This window comes from Apodemus sylvaticus, chromosome 7, assembly GCF_947179515.1.
Source record: "Apodemus sylvaticus chromosome 7, mApoSyl1.1, whole genome shotgun sequence".
NCBI classification, from domain to species: Eukaryota; Metazoa; Chordata; class Mammalia; order Rodentia; family Muridae; genus Apodemus; species Apodemus sylvaticus.
Window position 1 is genome coordinate 127,624,898 of NC_067478.1, and position 17,785 is coordinate 127,642,682.

General features: G+C 39.5%; 1 protein-coding gene across 2 annotated transcripts in view; it reads left to right on the top strand.

The window, feature by feature from the left end:
* The first annotated feature begins 1,543 nt into the window (after positions 1-1,543).
* The window catches only part of Cep126 (centrosomal protein 126), a 58,304-nt gene continuing 42,062 nt past the window's right edge, over positions 1,544-17,785 (top strand). For both annotated transcript variants that reach the window (XM_052189143.1, XM_052189144.1), the window contains exons 1-2: positions 1,544-1,895; positions 11,707-11,826. In XM_052189143.1, coding sequence (XP_052045103.1) covers positions 1,783-1,895; positions 11,707-11,826 — 233 coding nt within the window. In that variant the 5' untranslated portion in view covers positions 1,544-1,782. The remainder of the gene's footprint in view (positions 1,896-11,706; positions 11,827-17,785) is intronic.

Sequence of the window (17,785 nt, forward strand, 5' to 3'; positions counted from 1 at the left end):
ATTAGGATTATGTTTTGTTTTGTCCTTATGCCATGATATTGAATAAGACAAACACTTTACATTTAAAAATCAAAACTGGACTTGTAGCACAATAAAAAGTTCAGTCTCCTGAACACATTCCAATTTGAGTCAATACATCTCCATCTTTAAAAAAATAGCCGGTTTTAACCAGTTTCAACTGGAAGGTTTATTATTTGAATTGCTACAAGTTTACAAAGTTGAGTAGTGGGTGAGTGATATTTCTTTGGTCTGCACAATTTGCTAGCAATCTGGAAATTTTTATACACAAAAAATAATTAAAATGTAAATCTAAGATCCAGTCAAATTTTATGTTTTTACACTGGGCTCCAACAAAAAGGCCCAGCTTTGTTTCAGATTTTCATTTATATAGCCATTAACCTAGTGGCTCAAAACTGTTTAATTTTCCATACAGAAACCATTTCAATACACAGATCTCTTTTGGCACACCTTCCCAGGAGATTATTAAGCTAAATCTGGATTTCTTTCCAGGCCACTTTTGCTGTGATGGTCCATTTGCAGACTCTGGCAGTCAAGCAAGGACCATAAGGATCTTTTGAAGTAAAGTAGGACAGCAGAGAGAGAATGGCTCAAGTATCCAGGGATGGATGAGAGCAAGTGGGGAAAGAAATTTTCCACTTTGCAAAGCTTTTTTTTTCTTTTCTTCCTCCTCCTCCTCCTCTTCTTTTTCTTCCTCCTCCTCTTCTTCTTCCTCTTCAAGGGACAGTGGTTTTTTAAAAGAGTGAAAATGAGAAAGGTCTCACCCTCTAAAAGTTCACCAAAGAATTCCATACCTAACAAATTATGCCCCAAATAATCATTTCCAGACTGTAATATTTGTCCGTATCTAGGAATTTTCCATTCACTGCCTTTCATCTGTTAATACTCTCAAGAAAACACTCATAAAAGGGGAGAGCCGAATCAAGCTCTAAAGTATATAGTTCAGCTAATGCTCTCTCACAACTGCGAGTCATCTGCCCAACTCAACTTGCCTCAGTTTACTTCAGTTCTACCTCAGCTTGCTTCAATACATCTCAGTTTACCTATAGTTCACCTCAGGTTGCCTTAGTTAAGTCACTATAACTCAGCTTACCCCACTTTACCTTGGTAAATGGTAACTCCCTTTAACCTGGGCTTACACCATCTTAGCTCAGTGTAAGTGAGCGGTGTGCCTCAGTTTGCCTCAGCTTGCCTCGGTTTACCTCATCTCATCTCAATATACCGGTTTAATTCCGCTTGCCTCCGTTTATTTCAACTTCCGTTTACCTCAGTTTACCTCGGCCTACTTTATCTCACCTTAGTGTGCTTCAGTGTACTTCGGCTTACCTCAGCTTGCCACCACTTAGCTCCATTTAACCTCGGCTCCCCTCAGTTTACCTCAGCTTGCCTAGGCTGGCCTTTGAGCGAGCCAGCTCCTCATTGGTCGCTTAGCCTCGCAGCCCCGCCCCGCGTTCCGCCCCGCCCCGCCCCGCCCCGCCCCGCCCCGCCCCGCGTTCCGCCTGGTTTCCGTCGCGAAGGACGCGGCGTCGGTTGGTTGTCAAGATGGCTGCGGCGGGGTCGCGGCCGCCACCTCCGCCGTCGCCCCGCGAGGTCGCCGCCCTCGCCGCTGCCGTCGCCACAGTCGCCGGGGCCGCTGCGAAGCCAGGTCTGCCGCAGCCGAGCCTGCGACGCCCGTGACGCGGGGCCTAGGAGACGCGCGGCCGGGAACGCCGAGGAGAGGACAAGGGAGGCCGAGCGGCCATGCGGGCGGCGCGGAGGTGAAGGATGCTGGCGGGCAGGCCCGGAGCCCAGAGCGCAGGCGCGGGCGTGGGCGCCGGACCCCCGGACGCGCTGGGCGCCCGGGACGGCGGCGGGCGGCCGCGACCCGGCGCTTACCTGTATCCTTTCCACGCCTCCCCCGAGCACGCACGCAGGGGCATGGAAACTGGCAAGTCATTTCCAGTGCGGACATTTGCTTTCGCGGCCGTCACCCCACCCCACCGCGACCTGAAGTTACACTTTTGTCTCCTACTTTGTGACCTCCTCCCCCGCCTTCCTGCCTTCCCGCACCCACACTTCGACTTGGCTGTCAGATTTTTGTGGATTTTAAAGTGCACCGGTCCTGTATTGGATGGGCGAAGATTCGCCTTTTCAAATTACAGCGTTAATTACACCCTTTTCTTACAGAGACGTAAGTCTTAGTCGTGCTCCTTAGAAAGAGAAATTGCCCAGAGACTAAAATATTGGACTGTTCCGTTTTAGTTGTTCGCCTCACACCCCTCCCAGGGCTGCAGAACCCTAGTTCGTTCTGATCATTTTGTGCCCCATCTCTGCCCACTCTGTTGTCAGGGAAAGCAAGGGACCCGAACCTTGACAATCTAGATTATTTCTGATTTTCCCTGAAAAAAAAATAATCATTGAATTCCCATTTGATGTTACTGTTGGTAACATTGTGGAAATGTCGATAAGCTTTGCTTTTTAAGTTCTGTTCTTCCAGAGAACATTATGATAATTAGAATTTACTCTTCGTGTTCTCAGAAGACTGGCTGGTGGTGGTGATGATGTTTGGTCATCTGTTTTTCTCGGGAAATGGAGTCCCTTCCACCACTACCACCCTCCCTCCACTCCCTCAGCCCTGGGTCCCACTTTCTGCTAGGATATGCTCTTACAGTGTTACACCAGCAAATCATCATTTTTCATCGACGGCTTCCTCTTCTGCTGACCCTGCTCTGAGTTCTAAGGATGCAGGTATGTTAGGCTCCATTAGCGCCAAAACACTTCCCCAGGAACTTGTCTTCCATTCCTGGGTCATTCTGAGTTCTGGACAGTAGCCTGCAGTAGCAGCTGCTAATTTTTGTCTTTCCTCTTCCTGCTTCCACAAACTGTCTTCTCAGAGTGTGCTCTGAAGTAAATATTTAGGAATTCAACTCTTCACCTTTGACTTTGTTTTGTTTGTTTGTTGTTTGGGGGCAAGGGAATGGCCTGGCTGTCCCAAAACTCAATCTGTTGACCAGGCTGACCTTGACTCTACCTCCAGAGTGCTGGGATTAAAGGCATGCACCACCTCGCTTGAATCTTTTTATACACTAAACTCTTACTAAATGCTATCCTAATTTGTCTCTAAATCAGGGTACAAGAAAATGGCTCGTGACAAAGCATCGATCTCCCCTGTTATTTTCGCTAATGACATACCATTTTTTAATTTGTGTGATAAGAACATTGAGCAGAACAAGTAGAAGTAAGGAAACAAAATTTAAAAATACAGGTGTAGTCAAAGTTCTAAGAGACTGAAAGAGTTCTAAGTGGAGGCAGGAGGAAGAGGCTTGGCTAGATCTGACAAGGAAAATGCAGTGTGTGGTAGTTATTTGTGTTGATAACCTAACTGGAGAAAGATTAATGAGGACGTGAATGGACATAGTATTCTTTATTGTGTAATATTAACTAAATAAAAATTACATTCTTCGGAGTAGATGTTAGGGTGAATTGTTTTGAAAATGCATACAAAAATATTAAGCATCTATCTAAAAACTTCTATACCATTTTAAAATGATGGAAAGACAAACATTCTTTATAGTAAGCATAGTATATATGCTAACATAGGAACTAGATTTTGTATGTTGTAGAATTATCTGGATAAATTTAGGAATATATAGGTGTCAGGACATTACACTTGTAATTTTTCTGTATGTTCTTGGGATAAGATTTTGAACATATTGAAGAAAAGAGTTCCCACATGCACTCCCCTTGTCAGCTGACCCAGAGTAACCTAAGCTTGTCCTTCCTACAATGTTCTCTTACAATGAGAAAGTTGTATTTTCCTCTACTGATCACTTGTGACTTTTAAATGCTAATCATCGCCAGGTAGTGGTGTTGCACACCTTTAATCCCAGCACTTGGGAGGCAAATCTTTCTGAGTTCGAGGCCAGCCTGGTCTACAGAGTGAGTTCCAGGACAGCTAGGACTACAGAGAGAAACCCTGTCTCGAAAATCCACAAAATAAATAAATAAATAAATAAATAAATAAATAAATAAATAAATAAATAAATAAAATAATCATCTTATAACGTATTCAACTAGAGAAGAAAAAGATATAGCTAGACTTTTTTCCTATGCTGTTAAAAACCATATTTCCTTCCCTTTTATATTTACAAATCCTTCAGAAGGTGTCTTTAAAAATATTACATGTGTGCCTTTGAGTTTGTATTGTTGTACTGGATTTTAGTTGAAATGAAGGAAAAATGAACTTTAGCTTGTGGAGGAAGAAAGTTTACAAAACTGTTAAAAACTCACTCCCTGGGTAAAGTCTCAGACAGAAGTTCATATACATTTGATTATTCTGAAACAAATAATAGAGTTTCTTTATAATATTGATGCAAAATACCATAAAATTTTGAAATTAACACATTTTGAATTAACAAATCATCTATACCCTAACATTATCTACAGTGTTGTTGTTGTAAGTCTGCATTATACAAACCAACTTTGGCCTTTAGCCTTTGGGGAAACTTTAACCAGCTGTTGTCTATAAAATACACAAGTATTCATGCTCTACAATTTGTCACATTGCTGTAATCTCACTCATTTCTAGGTCTCATGTGGGGTGCTACACACTTAAATCAGTTCTCAGGCTCAGAGCTGTGCTTCCTTTGGGGGTCAAGTGACCTATTACAGAGGTTGCAAATGAGATATCCTGCACATCAGATATTTACATCACAATTCATAACTAACAAAATTACAGTTACAGAGTAGAATAAAAATACTTTTATCATTGGAGTCACCACAACATAAGGAACTATATTGAATTGCATAAAGAATTGTAGTATGGCTGGGCGGTAGTGGCGCACGCCTTTAGTCCCAGCACTTGGGAGGCAGAGGCAGGCAGATTTCTGAGTTCGAGGCCAGCCTGGTGTACAGAGTGAGTTCCAGGACAGCCTGAGCTACACAGAGAAACCCTGTCTTGGAAAAAAAAAAAATAGCAGCATGATGAAGGTTAAGAACCACTCCATTGGGGACCCTGTGCACAGTTCAGTTGCTGGCTGAGAGTGTCCCCCTCTGTATTTGCCATGCACTAGCAGAGCCTCCCGGGTGACAGTAGTAATTAATGATTTATTAAATTTCAAAGTCCTGAAAGATTCGAAAATATTGTGATAAATTTGATAAGTCAAAACCCAAATAAATTGGGAAAGCCAATTAATCTTGTCAGTTCAGATTAAGGAATGGCTAGTTATATGTAAACTTCAAATTATTAGGATCACCAAAATACTCAATTTACTCCAGAAAATTTTGATAAGCACATAATGACATATGGCTGTCCTTGTGTCTTTTCATAAGCCATCAACAGGTATCTTTGGAGAGAATTCACAAATGTTATAATTAATTGTTTATATTTGCATATAAATTTCACACTATAGACTAAAGGATCCATTGAAGCATTTAATTCATCTACTCCATGTTTCTAAAATTTTTCATTTCCATCATATAAACCTAAGAAAGCTACCTTACTAGTAACTATCCAAATATCTGTATAATGAACAAAAATATGTATTTTCATTATCTTTTTATTAGATTATTCTTTATTCACATTTCAAATGATTTCCCCTTTCCTGGTTCCCCCCTCCTGAAAATCACATAACCTATCTCCCCTCCCCTTATTTATTCCCCAGTCAACCCTCTCCTGCTCCCTACACTGCAGCATCGAGCCTTCCCAGGACCAAGGGCCTCTCCTCCCTTTGATGTCCAACAAGGCCATCCTCTGCTGCCTATGCATCTGGAGCCATGGGTAACTCCATGTGTACTCTTTGGTTGATGGTTTTGTCCCTGGGAGCCCTGGGATGGCTTATATCGTTGTTCCTTCTGTGGCGCTGCAAACCTCTTCAGCTCCTTGAGTCCTTTCTCTAGCTCCTCCATTGGGGACCCTGTGCACAGTTCAGTTGCTGACTAAGAGTGTCCCCCTCTGTATTTGTCATGCACTAGCAGAGCCTCCCAGGTGACAGCTACATCCGGCTCCAGTCAGCAAGTACTTGTGGGCATCCACAATAGTGTCTGTGTTTTATGACTGTATATGGGATGGAACCATAGGTGGGGTAGTCTCTGGATAGTCTTTCTTTCAGACTCTGCACCACACTTTGTCACTGTATCTCCTTCTGTGGGTATTTTAATCTCCCTACTAAGAAGGACCAGAGTATCCATACTTTATTCTGCCTTCTTCTTGAGCTTCATTTGATATGTGAATTGTATCTTGGGTATTCCAAGCCTCTGAGCTAATATCCACTTATCAGTGAGTGCATACCATGTGTGTTCTTTTGGGATTAGGTTACCTTAGTCAGAATAATATTTTCCAGTCTACCCATTTGCCTAAGAATTTCATGAATTCATTGTTTTTAAAGCTGAGTAGTATTCCATTGTGTAAATATACCACATTTTCTATATCCATTCCTCCATTGAGGGATACCTGGGTTCTTTCCAGCTTCTGGCTATTATAAATAGGGCTGCTATGAACATAGTGGAGCATGTGTCCTTATTACACGCTGGAGAATCCTCTGGGTATATGCCCAGGAGTTGTATAGCAGGGACCTCTGGAAGTGTCATGCCAAGCTTTCTGAGGAACCGCCAGACTGATTTTCAGAGTGGTTGTACCAGCTTGCAATCCCAGCAGCAGTGGAGGAGTGTTCCTCTTTCTCCCCATCCTCTCCAGCACCTGCTGTCTCCTGAATTTTTGATCTTAGCCATGCTGACTGGTGTGAGGTAAAATCTCAGGGTTGTTTTGATTTGCATTTTATTGATGACTAAGGATGTTGAGCATTTCTTTAGGTGCTTCTCAGCCATTTGATATTCCTCAGGTGAAAATTCTTTGTTTAGCTCTGTACTCCATTTTTTTTTCTATATTTTCTTTATATTCCAAATGATTTCCCCTTTCCTGGTTCCCTCCTCCCCGTAAGTCCCATAAGCCCTCTTCCCTCCACCTATTCCACGATCAACCCTCTCCCACTTCTCTGTCCTGGTATTCCCCTACATTGCTGCATCAAGCCTTTCCAGGACCAGGGACCTCTCCTTCCTTCCTTCCTTGGGAATCATTTGTTATGTGAATTGTGTCTTGGGTATTCAGAGCTTCTGGGCTAATATCCACTTATCAGTGATTGCATTCCATGTGTATTCTTTTGTGGTTGGGTTACCTCACTTAGGATGATATTTTCTAGTTCCAACCATTTGCCTAAAAATTTGATGAATTCATTGTTTTTAATTGCTGAGTAGTATTCCATTGTGTAAATATACCACATTTTCTGTATCCATTCCTCCATTGAGGGACATCTGGGTTCTTTCCAGCTTCTGGCTATTATAAATAAGGCTGCTGTGAATATAGTGGAGCGTGTGTCCTTATTGCATGCCAGGGAATCCTCTGGGTATATGCCCAGGAGTTGTATAGCAGGGACCTCTGGAAGTGTCATGCCCAGTTTTCTGAGGAACCGCCAGACTGATTTCCGGAGTGGTTGTACCAGCTTGCAATTCCACCAGCAGTGGAGGAGTATTCCTCTTTCTCCACATCCTCGCCATCTCCTAAGTTTTTAATCTTAGCCATTCTGACTGATATGAGGTGAAATCTCAAGGTTGTTTTGATTTACATTTCCCTAATGACTAATGATATTGAACATTTCTTAAGGTGCTTCTCAGCCATTCGAAAGTCAAGTGAAAATTCTTTGTTTAGCTCTGTACCCCATTTTTAATAGGGTTATTTAGCTCTCTAGAGTCTAACTTCTTGAGTTCTTTGTATATATTGGATATTAAACCCTCTGTTGGATGTAGGGTTGGTGAAGATCTTTTCACACTTTTTTTGGTTGCCGTTTTGTCCAATTGACAGTGTCCTTTGCCTTACAGAAACTTTGCAATTTTATGAGGTCCCATTTGTCAGTTTTTGATCTTAGTGCATAAGCTATTGTTCTATTCCCCTGTGCCCATGTGCTCAAGGCTCTTCCCCAGTTTCTTTTCTATTAGTTTTCAGTGTGTCTGGTTTTATGTGGAGGCCCTTGATCCATTTGGACTTGAGGTTTGTACAAAGAGATAAGAATGGATTGATTTGCAGTTGGAATTTTGATGGGGATTGCATTGAATCTGTAGATTGCTTGTGGCAAGATGGCTATTTTTACTATATTAATCCTGCATATCCACAAGCATGGGAGATCTTTCCATCTTCTGAGGTCTTCTTTGATTTCTTTCATCAGAGACTTGAAATTCTTATCATACAGATCTTTCACTTGTTTGGTTAGAGTCACAACGATATACTTTATATTGTTTGTGGCTATTGTGAAGGGTGTCATTTCCCTAATTTCTTTCTCAGCCTGTTTATCCTTTGAGTATAGGAAGGCTATTGATTTGTTTGAGTTAATTTTATATCCATCCACTTTGCTGAAGTTGTTTATCAGCTATAGGAGTTCTCTGGTGGAGTTTTTTGGGTCACTTAAGTATACTATCATATCATCTACAAATAGTGATAATTTGACTTCTTCCTTTCCAGTTTGTATCCCTTTGACCTTTTGTTGTCTAATTGTTCTAGCTAGAACTTCAAGTACTATATTAAATAGATATCTATAGAGAGGGCAGCCTTGTCTAGTCCCTGATTTTAATGGGATTGCTTCAAGTTTCTCTCCATTTAGTTTAATGTTGGCTACAGGTTTACTGTATATTGCTTTTACTATGTTTAGGGATGGGCCTTGAATTCCTGATCTTTCCAAGACTTTTAACATGAAAGAATGCTGAATTTTGTCAAATGCTTTTTCAGCATCTAATGAAATGACCATGTGGTTTTTTTTCTTCGAGTTTATTTATGTAGTGGATTACATTGCTGGATTTCCGTATATTGAACCATCCTTGCATACCTGGGATGAAGCCTACTTGATCATGGTGAATGGTTGTTTTGATGTGTTCTTAGATTCGATTGGCAAGAATTTTATTAAGTATTTTTGCATCGATATTCATAAGGGAAATTGGTCTGAAGTTCTCTTTCTTTGTTCTTTGTGTGGTTTTGGCATAAGCCTAATTATGGCTTCATAGAACGAGTTGGGTAGTGTTCCTTCTGTTTCTATTTTGTGTAATAGTTTGAAGAGTATTGGTATTAGGTCTTCTTTGAAGGTCTGATAGAATTCTGCACTAAAACCATCTCGTCTTTTGCGTTTTTTTGGTTGGGAGGCTGTCAATATCCACCTCTATTTCTTTAGGGATTATTTAGATGGTCTGTCTGATCCTGATTAAATTTTGGTATCTGTCTAGAAAATTGTCCATTTCATCCAGATTTTCCAGTTGTGTTAACTATAGGCTTTTATAGTAGGATCTGATAATTTTTTGAATTTCCTCAGTTTCTGTTGTTATTTCTCCCTTTTCATTTCTGATTTTGTTAATTTGGATACTGTCCCTGTGCCCTCTGGTTAGTCTGGCTAAGGGTTTATCTTTATCTATCTTGTTGATTTTCTCAAAGAACCAGCTCCTGGTTTTGTTGATTCTTTGTATAGTTCTTTTTGTTTCAACTTGGTTGATTTCAACCCTGTGTTTGATGATTTCCTGTCAACTATTACTCTTGTGTGTATTAGCTTCTTTCTGTTCTAGAGCTTTCAGGTGTGCTGCTAAGCTACTAGTGTTTGTTCTCTCCAGCTTCTTTTTAGAGACACTCAGAGTTTTCCTCTTAGCACTGCTTCCATTGTGTCCCATAAATTTGGATATATTGTGCCTTCACAGAAATCAAACCTAAACGGGTTTTGATTTCTTTCCTTACTTCTTCCTTGACCAAGGTATCATTGAGTAGAGCATTGTTCCACTTCCATCTGTATGTAGGCTTTCTGTTTTTGTTGCTATTGAAGATCACCCTTACTCCATAATGATCTGATAGGGGGCATGGGATTAGTTCAATCTTATGTCTGTTGAGGTCTGTTTTGTGACCAATTATATGGTCAGTTTTGAAGAAAGTACCATGAGGTGCTGAGAATAAGGTATATTCTTTTGATTAAGGATGAAATATTTTATATATATCTGTTAAATCCATTTGGTCCAAAACTTCTGTTAGTTTCACTGTGTCTCTTTTTAGTTTGTGTTTCCCTGATCTGTCCATTGATGAGAGCAGGGTTGTACTGGCTAGTTTTGTGTATCAACTTGACACAGGCTGGAGTTATCACAGAGAAGGGAGCTTCAGTTGGGGAAGTGCCTCCATGAGATCCAGCTGTGGGGCATTTTCTCAGTTAGTGATCAAGTGGGGACGGCCCCTTGTGGGTGGTACTACCTTTGGGCTGGTGTTCTTGGGTTCTATAAGAGAGCAGGCTAAGCAAGCCAGGGGAAGCAAGCCAGTAAGAAACATCCCTCCATGACCTCTGCATCAGCTCCTGCTTCCTGACCTGCTTGAGTTCCAGTCCTGACTTCCTTTAGTGATGAACAGCAATGCAGAAGTGTAAGCTGAATAAACCCTTTCCTCCCCAACTTGCTTCTTGGTCATGATGTTTGTGCAGGAATAGAAACCCTGACTAAGACAGGGGTGTTGAGCATCTGATGTTGTTGATGTTTGCATCTATGACTTCTGATTTCTTTCCAGGGTTTTCTATCTCCAGAGTTGTCTCCCTTTGTGATTTCTTAGTTGTTTCTACTTCTGTTTTTAGATCGTGGGTGGTGGTGTTCAGTTCCTTCACTTGTTTGTGTTTTCAAGTAATTCTTTAAGGGATTTTTGTGTTTCCATTTTAAGGGCTTCTACCTGTTGACTCATGTTCTCCTCTATTTCTTTAAGGGTGTTATTTATGTCCTTCTTGAAATCTTCATAATGAGATGTGATTTTAAATCCAGATCTTGCTTTTCTGGTGTGTTGGGGTATTCAGGACTTGCTTTTGTGGGAGAACTTGGTTCAAATGGTGCCATGTTGCCTTGGTTTCTGTTAGTAATGTTCTTGCATTTGCCTTTTGCCATCTGGTTATCTCTGGTGTTAGCTGGTGTTGCTGTCTCTGACTGTGGCTTATCTGTCATGCAAGCGTCTGTATCTGTGATCCCGGGAGACCCGTCCTCTCTGTGTACACAGGTATGTAGGTACTCCTGCAAGACCCGCTCTCTTGTGGTTGTATTTGGGTATGTAGCTTTGTGGCCCCGCTCAGCTCTGGGTGCGTGCAGGCGGAAATCAGAAGACTCCTGCCCCAGGCTGCTCCTAGGCTCTTGTGTCTTCAAGGTTTCCAGCTGTTTCCTCTGAGCAGCAGGGGTGGGTTCTACCCCTACTGTCTGGCCTCTTGGCACTCCTGGGTGGTCAGCTGTCTCCTGTGTCACCTGGATATGCCTCACTGTGGCAGAGGGTGGTCCCAACCCAGAGGCAGAAACCGGACACATTCCTCTGAGTGGTGGGAGTGGTTCTACCTGTGCTGTCAGGTCTCTCCACACTCCTGGGTGGTTAACTATCTCCCTGCGCCACTTGGGTATGGCATGCTATGCTATTTTCATTATCTTAAGTTTGTAATTTCTAAAAGTAATTTATTTTCCCCTCATGGAAAGTGAAAGATACCTTAAAATCCATATGCCAAGTCTAAATGTGTGTATGGAGAGATTAATCTCACATTTTCTGGGCATCTACTAACACTAATATGTACACGGATTAGCTGCCCACTAGAGCCTTATGATGTTATTACCATGAGGCTCTAATTAGACAGTCTTGACATGCACTAAATATGTAAACTGTTCTTAACTAAATGGCATCACTAGAGATATGAAAATCCATCTTGAGAAAAATTTAGAAGAAGAACGCCAGATACTACTACAGCAACAAAAACTATGTCGGAATCGAGCACGTAAATATTTTATGGAGTCAAACCGGAGAAGAAAGTAAGTAATTGTATTTTGTTCAGAAGTATAGAAATGCAAAGCCATTGTAAGCAAAGCCACGTTCTCTAATGTGAGGGACTTCTTAGACTTGAGACCACGATTTAGTTATAGTATTCAGTAGTCTCATCATTTTGTACATTTTATTTTTCTGCCTGAAGGACCAAGTCTTTATTCTAGTTCATGGATTATGGCCATCATGTTTTTTTCTTGATACAGAACAAGAAATTTAACTATAAATAGACTGTAATTTTACTTTAATTTACTATTTAACTCATATAATTTTTATCTGCTACCCTCTTCCATTCAATTATAAAAAGAGGGGAGAGATGAATACTGATATAAATCAAATTTTATAAATCATTACCAAAAAAAGTTGTCTGTGGAAACTATAAACTAAAATGAAACAAAATGAAAAGTATCCAACAACTTCTTAATCATTTTTAGGATTTTAGTTATTAAATTTCTAAAGATAATGGTTTTGTTGTTCTTTTGTGTTTAAGTGTGTATGAGTGTTTGCCTGGACATATGTAAGAACACTACATGCCTGGTACTCATAAAGACGAGAAGGAGCCGTCAGAGTCCCTGAAATTGAAGTTACAGATAGTTGTGAGCCACACTGTCTCCTATCCTCAGCAAGTGTTCTTGACCACTATGCCATCTCTGGCACCTGATGAAGTTTTTTTATTCAACTTTTCTTGTCAGAGTGGTTACCCATTATTTAATATTTTTTTCATTACAGCCTTATCCATGTTCTATGGTAGTGGAAGATCCCTGGAGCTTATAATTCATCACTGGGCATATGCTGCAAATCCCATTTGGGGAATAGAAAATTGTTTACCTGTTAATTTTTTTTTCCTTAGGTTATATTTCTCTTGAGCTTAATCCTTTCTTATTTAACAAAGTTTATTTTGGTTTTGTTCGAATGTTTCTGTTTTTCTGTTACTTTCTGACTCTTGAAAACATTACAAGGTACATGACAAGAGTTAGTAAAGATGATTGTAAACTTTATCTAGTTATGCTCAATGTGAAGTCAGAGGATTGTAGGGTGTTTAGTATTTAGCATTTACCCCTTTGGATAGAGGCTAAGTTCCCATCATTTTCTCACTTATTTTGGGAAGTTATCATTAACTGTTTAACATATCATAGATTAGGAATCTCTATAAATTCATATTCTAGAAGATGAAAAATAAAAGACATGTAGGTAGATGCTAGAGGGGTGAGGCGGGAATGGGTACATGGGTGGAGAGCACACTCTTAGAGGCAAAGGGGAGGGGAGATGCGATAGGGAGTTTGCAGAGGGGAGACCAGGAGGGGTCAATATTTGAAATGTAAATAAATAAAATAGTCAAGTAATTAGAAAGAAAAAGGAAAGGCATGACTCTTATTCTCAAATCATTAAAAATATAATAATGAAAGATAACAGTCAGTGAATGCTGTGGTTGAGTCTCCTATGAAGTAAACAAAAGCACATCTCATGGACTATAGGACAAGAAAGGGTTCTTGGAAGAATATTTAGCCACATGTTAGACAAGGAACATGAAAGGAACCGTGCTTCTTGTAAGCAGAATAGAAGAAAAGTCTAATATTATAAAATGTGACAGAAGATGTATATAGGTGTTATGTGGGAAAATGTGGATGAATATCAGATTACAGGAGATAGTTTATGAAATAGCATATATACCAATCTAAAGAAAATAAAGAGAATGTTCCCAGGCTAGATTATAAAGACATTATCTTTAAGATTTAATAAAGAAGCAAAATTAGAGATATTCAATGATCAGATTCATATCTTAGCTCATTATACCAAAGAAGCAGCAGATGAAAACAAAACAGACAAAAAAAAAAAAAACAAAAAAAAAACAAAACCCAACTTTGTAACAGTAGAAAATTGTTAGACTCTCTAGGCAAGTGAGTGAGCGTGAATGAGGGCTTGGGTCTAAGCAGATAGAGGCAGAAGTCAGGGTCACTTAAAAAGAGGTGGTCAGACTTCTTACAGATTAGGAAAACTCTTCAAATATTTTAATGTAAATCTTTCTAGAATAATGTCACACTTAAGCTTGTCTACACACTGTACACATCAGTAAAGGGAATTTGATCTCATCCCTGAGACTCACTGCTATAGCTTCACATACTTGAGGAGCTATACTGTCCTCTTTTAATTACCAACTGTTTCCACACTGATTTAGTCCTTGTTTTTTTCTCATTCATACATGCAGTGTACAATAAATGACCTCTGACAGGTAACATTGGTGAATCTCCTATTGAAGATTTTCTAACTTCTCCACTGCTCACTACAATATCTTCCTAGAAATTTTTTTCTTTAAACTAAAATAATACAATTTTAACTTCAGTAATATAAAATGCCGAAATGGGAAATAAGCATACCAAATACTACCTGTCTTGGCCTATAACAATGTTGTAAGGTACTTAAATTTGTACTCAGTACTTTCTTATGAAGTAATTGCAAAGTTTTTAGCAATTGTGAGTTTTCCATATGTCTTTAACCCAGTTTCCTCCAATGACAGCATTTTACAAAATTATAGTATGATATCAAAACAGAATAGTGCCATTCACATGGCCAGTTCACAAAGGTCACTCATGTGCCCCTTCATAGCTACAACCCTTCCTACCCCGATCTATTGGTCTTCATTTCCGGTTTTGTTTTGTTTTGTTCATTTTTTTACACTTTTAAACAAATAACATTGTAATATGCAACCTTGAGGAGTTATGTTTTTTTCTCTCAGAACAGTTGTGTAGTACTCACTGATATTGCTGGGTAGTATTCCACAATATATATGTACCAGAAACATGTTGGGTTCAGGTTGTTAAGAGGTGCTGCTGCTGTTGGTAGTGATGGTGGTTGGGATTTTTGGTTTTTGGTTTTTTTTTTCCTTGTTTTGTTTTGGTGACAGTTTTGTTTGTTTATTACAATATTTCTACCACTGAGTCTTCCACTGAGCCACATCCCCAGCCCTACAATTAAGGTGTTTAAAACTGTTTCCGCATTGATAGACATCTGAGTCATTTCTGGTTGGGAATGATATAGATAGAAACTATAAATTCAAGTATAATTTTCATATAAACGTAAGCTTTGATTTCTCTGGAATATATGGCAAGGAGTATATTACTGACTCGTATATATGGCCTTGACATACATACAGCCTTTTTCCAGAGTGGCTCACTGTGCCCACAGCACTGTGGCATCCAGACTTTCTATGTAGCCTTGTTTGCTGCTCTCACTGTTTCTGTGGTAGCCATTCTGTATGGCATTTCAGAAGATCTTAGTCACTTTGGGTTTTGTTTCTTCACACTCAAGCATCTTGCAGTAGTCATGTCCATCCCCCTCTGTTCTCCATCCCCCTCTGTTCTCCATCTTCTGCCACCAGTCACAGGTCTACTCTCCCTATATCCTCCATCGTCTCCCCTCACTCACATCCCAGACCCTGGAATCATTGCCAGTTCTTGTTATAATTTATTCTTCTACTGAGGCAAGATGGCATTTCTTTGAAGCTTTGACTTCTATTCCCCTGATGGCTAATAATAATGAACATTTTCTCATGTATTTATTGGATATTTGTCTCCACAGTTTGTGAAGTGTATAGTCAGATCATTTTCTGAAGTTTTTTACTGAATTACTTATGCTTTGATAAGTTTTTAAGATCTTTATATACTCTAGAACATATCACCATGTTGTTCTTCAGGTCTCAAAGTCCTAGCCAATCAACTTCCTCTTCTTCATTCTCAGACTTTTCTTGTAAAATAAATACATGGATGGATGGATGGATGGATGGATGGATGGATGGATGGATGGATGGTAGGTAGGTAGGTAGGTAGTTAGGTAGAACACCACTCAACAGTAGGAGCATGTTCATTGGGTGACTTCACTGCTGTGTAAACATCAGTGCTTAACTAAGCCTTATCTGCCCAGAGTAGCATCTCTCTGATGCTAGTGTGTCTCCTATGGAAGTACCCTTGCCCTTTTTTAATATATTATGGTCTAGTACATAGGAGATGTTTGCTAGAATTGAGCCTAAAAATAAATGTAACTAGAACTTAAGGATCTTAATCTTAGGATTAAAAGCTATGAGCTTTAGATAACTGATAGTTACACTCTTAATTTTGGCTGACATCACATCTTTTAGAAGAATGCAGTACTCATTTTATCTTTGTATTATATACATTATTCTTTCTGATAAATCAGAATGTGCGTGTTCTATATTTGAATGTTTTCTTCACCAATATCTCTTTTTATTTAGTTTTCCAGCCAAGTGAAAGAAATCCAATTGAAAAGATAGGAATTTCAGTATAGATTTGGGGATTTCAAATAATGTTCGGTCTTAACAAGAACAGGGCTAGCAATGTGAAGCATGTGCCACTTTGCATGTAGAAAACTCAGGATAGCTTCTTCATTTTCTGCCTCTCGGGCTATTAATACCATCATTTGACATATTTTATCCTTGAGAAATATTTTTTCCAATTTCATTTTCATCCCTAGTTTTTCATTTCTAATACCTCAAAATATGGTTGAGTTTTAAAATATCATGTTTGAATAGTATAATTATCCACATCTGAATAGGGTTTAGTCTAGGAAAAAGAAAGGCATTACAAGGCAACCTCTCTAGTTCCACATACCATCTCTTGGGGCCTCAGGTACTCTTACTGCTACTGCTTATTATGTTGCTACAGAAAACTGTCACCATGGCACGTCATTTGTTCCTAGTAATACTTCCAGCAGGAGTAAATGATACTGCACTGTGGTAGACTCCTGGGAAAGCAAAACAAACAGCTTGGCATATGGTTATACTTAATGAGGTCGCTCACTTTGAGCTAAGATGCAGCCTTACCCATTTCATGAGACAGAACTGCACATGTTGAGCAGACCCTACAAAAGTCACCAAGTCAGAGTGTGTGTCTTCTGAAAAATACTCAAGCCAGAGACAGTGGGTGATGACAACATACTCTTCTGAGTCTAAATTCTACAGAGGGAGCGAAGCCTTCTTTCTTGCTTTCACCACCTGTTCCTTCATTCCCACTGCATTTATCTAAGTTCCTGACAAATCACCAAATAAAAGAAACTCTGCAACTCCTGATAGAGTAAGGAAAGAACTGTAGGGTAAGCATTGCTATACTTTGAGACTTTATTATCAGGCCTATCACAGAGCTCAAGAGCAGAAGCATTGGCTTGCTGGGCATACATATTCTGTCAGTGCTTTAATTTGACACATTTAATTTAAACTATATATTCTATAGTCTTCGATGTGAAAATCTTTGCTGGGCACATTTTAATATAGAGAACAGGAGCACTGTGGAACAATATAAAGTAGTAGAGATGGTAGTATTTTTGCTATTAGAATATTTTTATATTGCAGCAAGAAGCATACTACCTTCAGAATCTGCCATTCCTCATTACTAAATTGATTGTGTTTTCTCAGCTTACTCGTATAGGAAGTCTGTTTTTGTCTCTTTTCCTAACTGAGCATTTGCTTGCTCTTAATTTTGCTAGAGTGCTTCCTTTCTCCATAATTTTTATGACTGTCCCCTGTCTAGCTTAAATGTCATGTCTCTAGGGAGAAATGAAATATGACTTTCTAATTAGTGTTGTTTGTTTTAGTCAGAATGATCACATAGAACTAATGAGTGTGAGTTTTCATTTTTAAATGTACAAAGAAATAAATAAATAGAACCTGGTGTGGTGAGTAGATCAAGTTTCAGGCCAGCCAGGATACATAGTGAGAATTCCTCTTCGAAAACCAAAAACAAATGAAACAAAAGTAGTAACTAATTTGTATTAAATCTTTACCCCAGATCAAACAAATAACAGCTAAGTGGTTTAAAAACAATCAGCTTGGACTTATTCCATGGCTCATTTGCTGTTTTATAACTCCCTCTAAGACTTGCTAACAACATAGTGTATTCTGATGGTCTGTGTTGACTGTGTAGCTGTTGAGTCTCTCTTTGA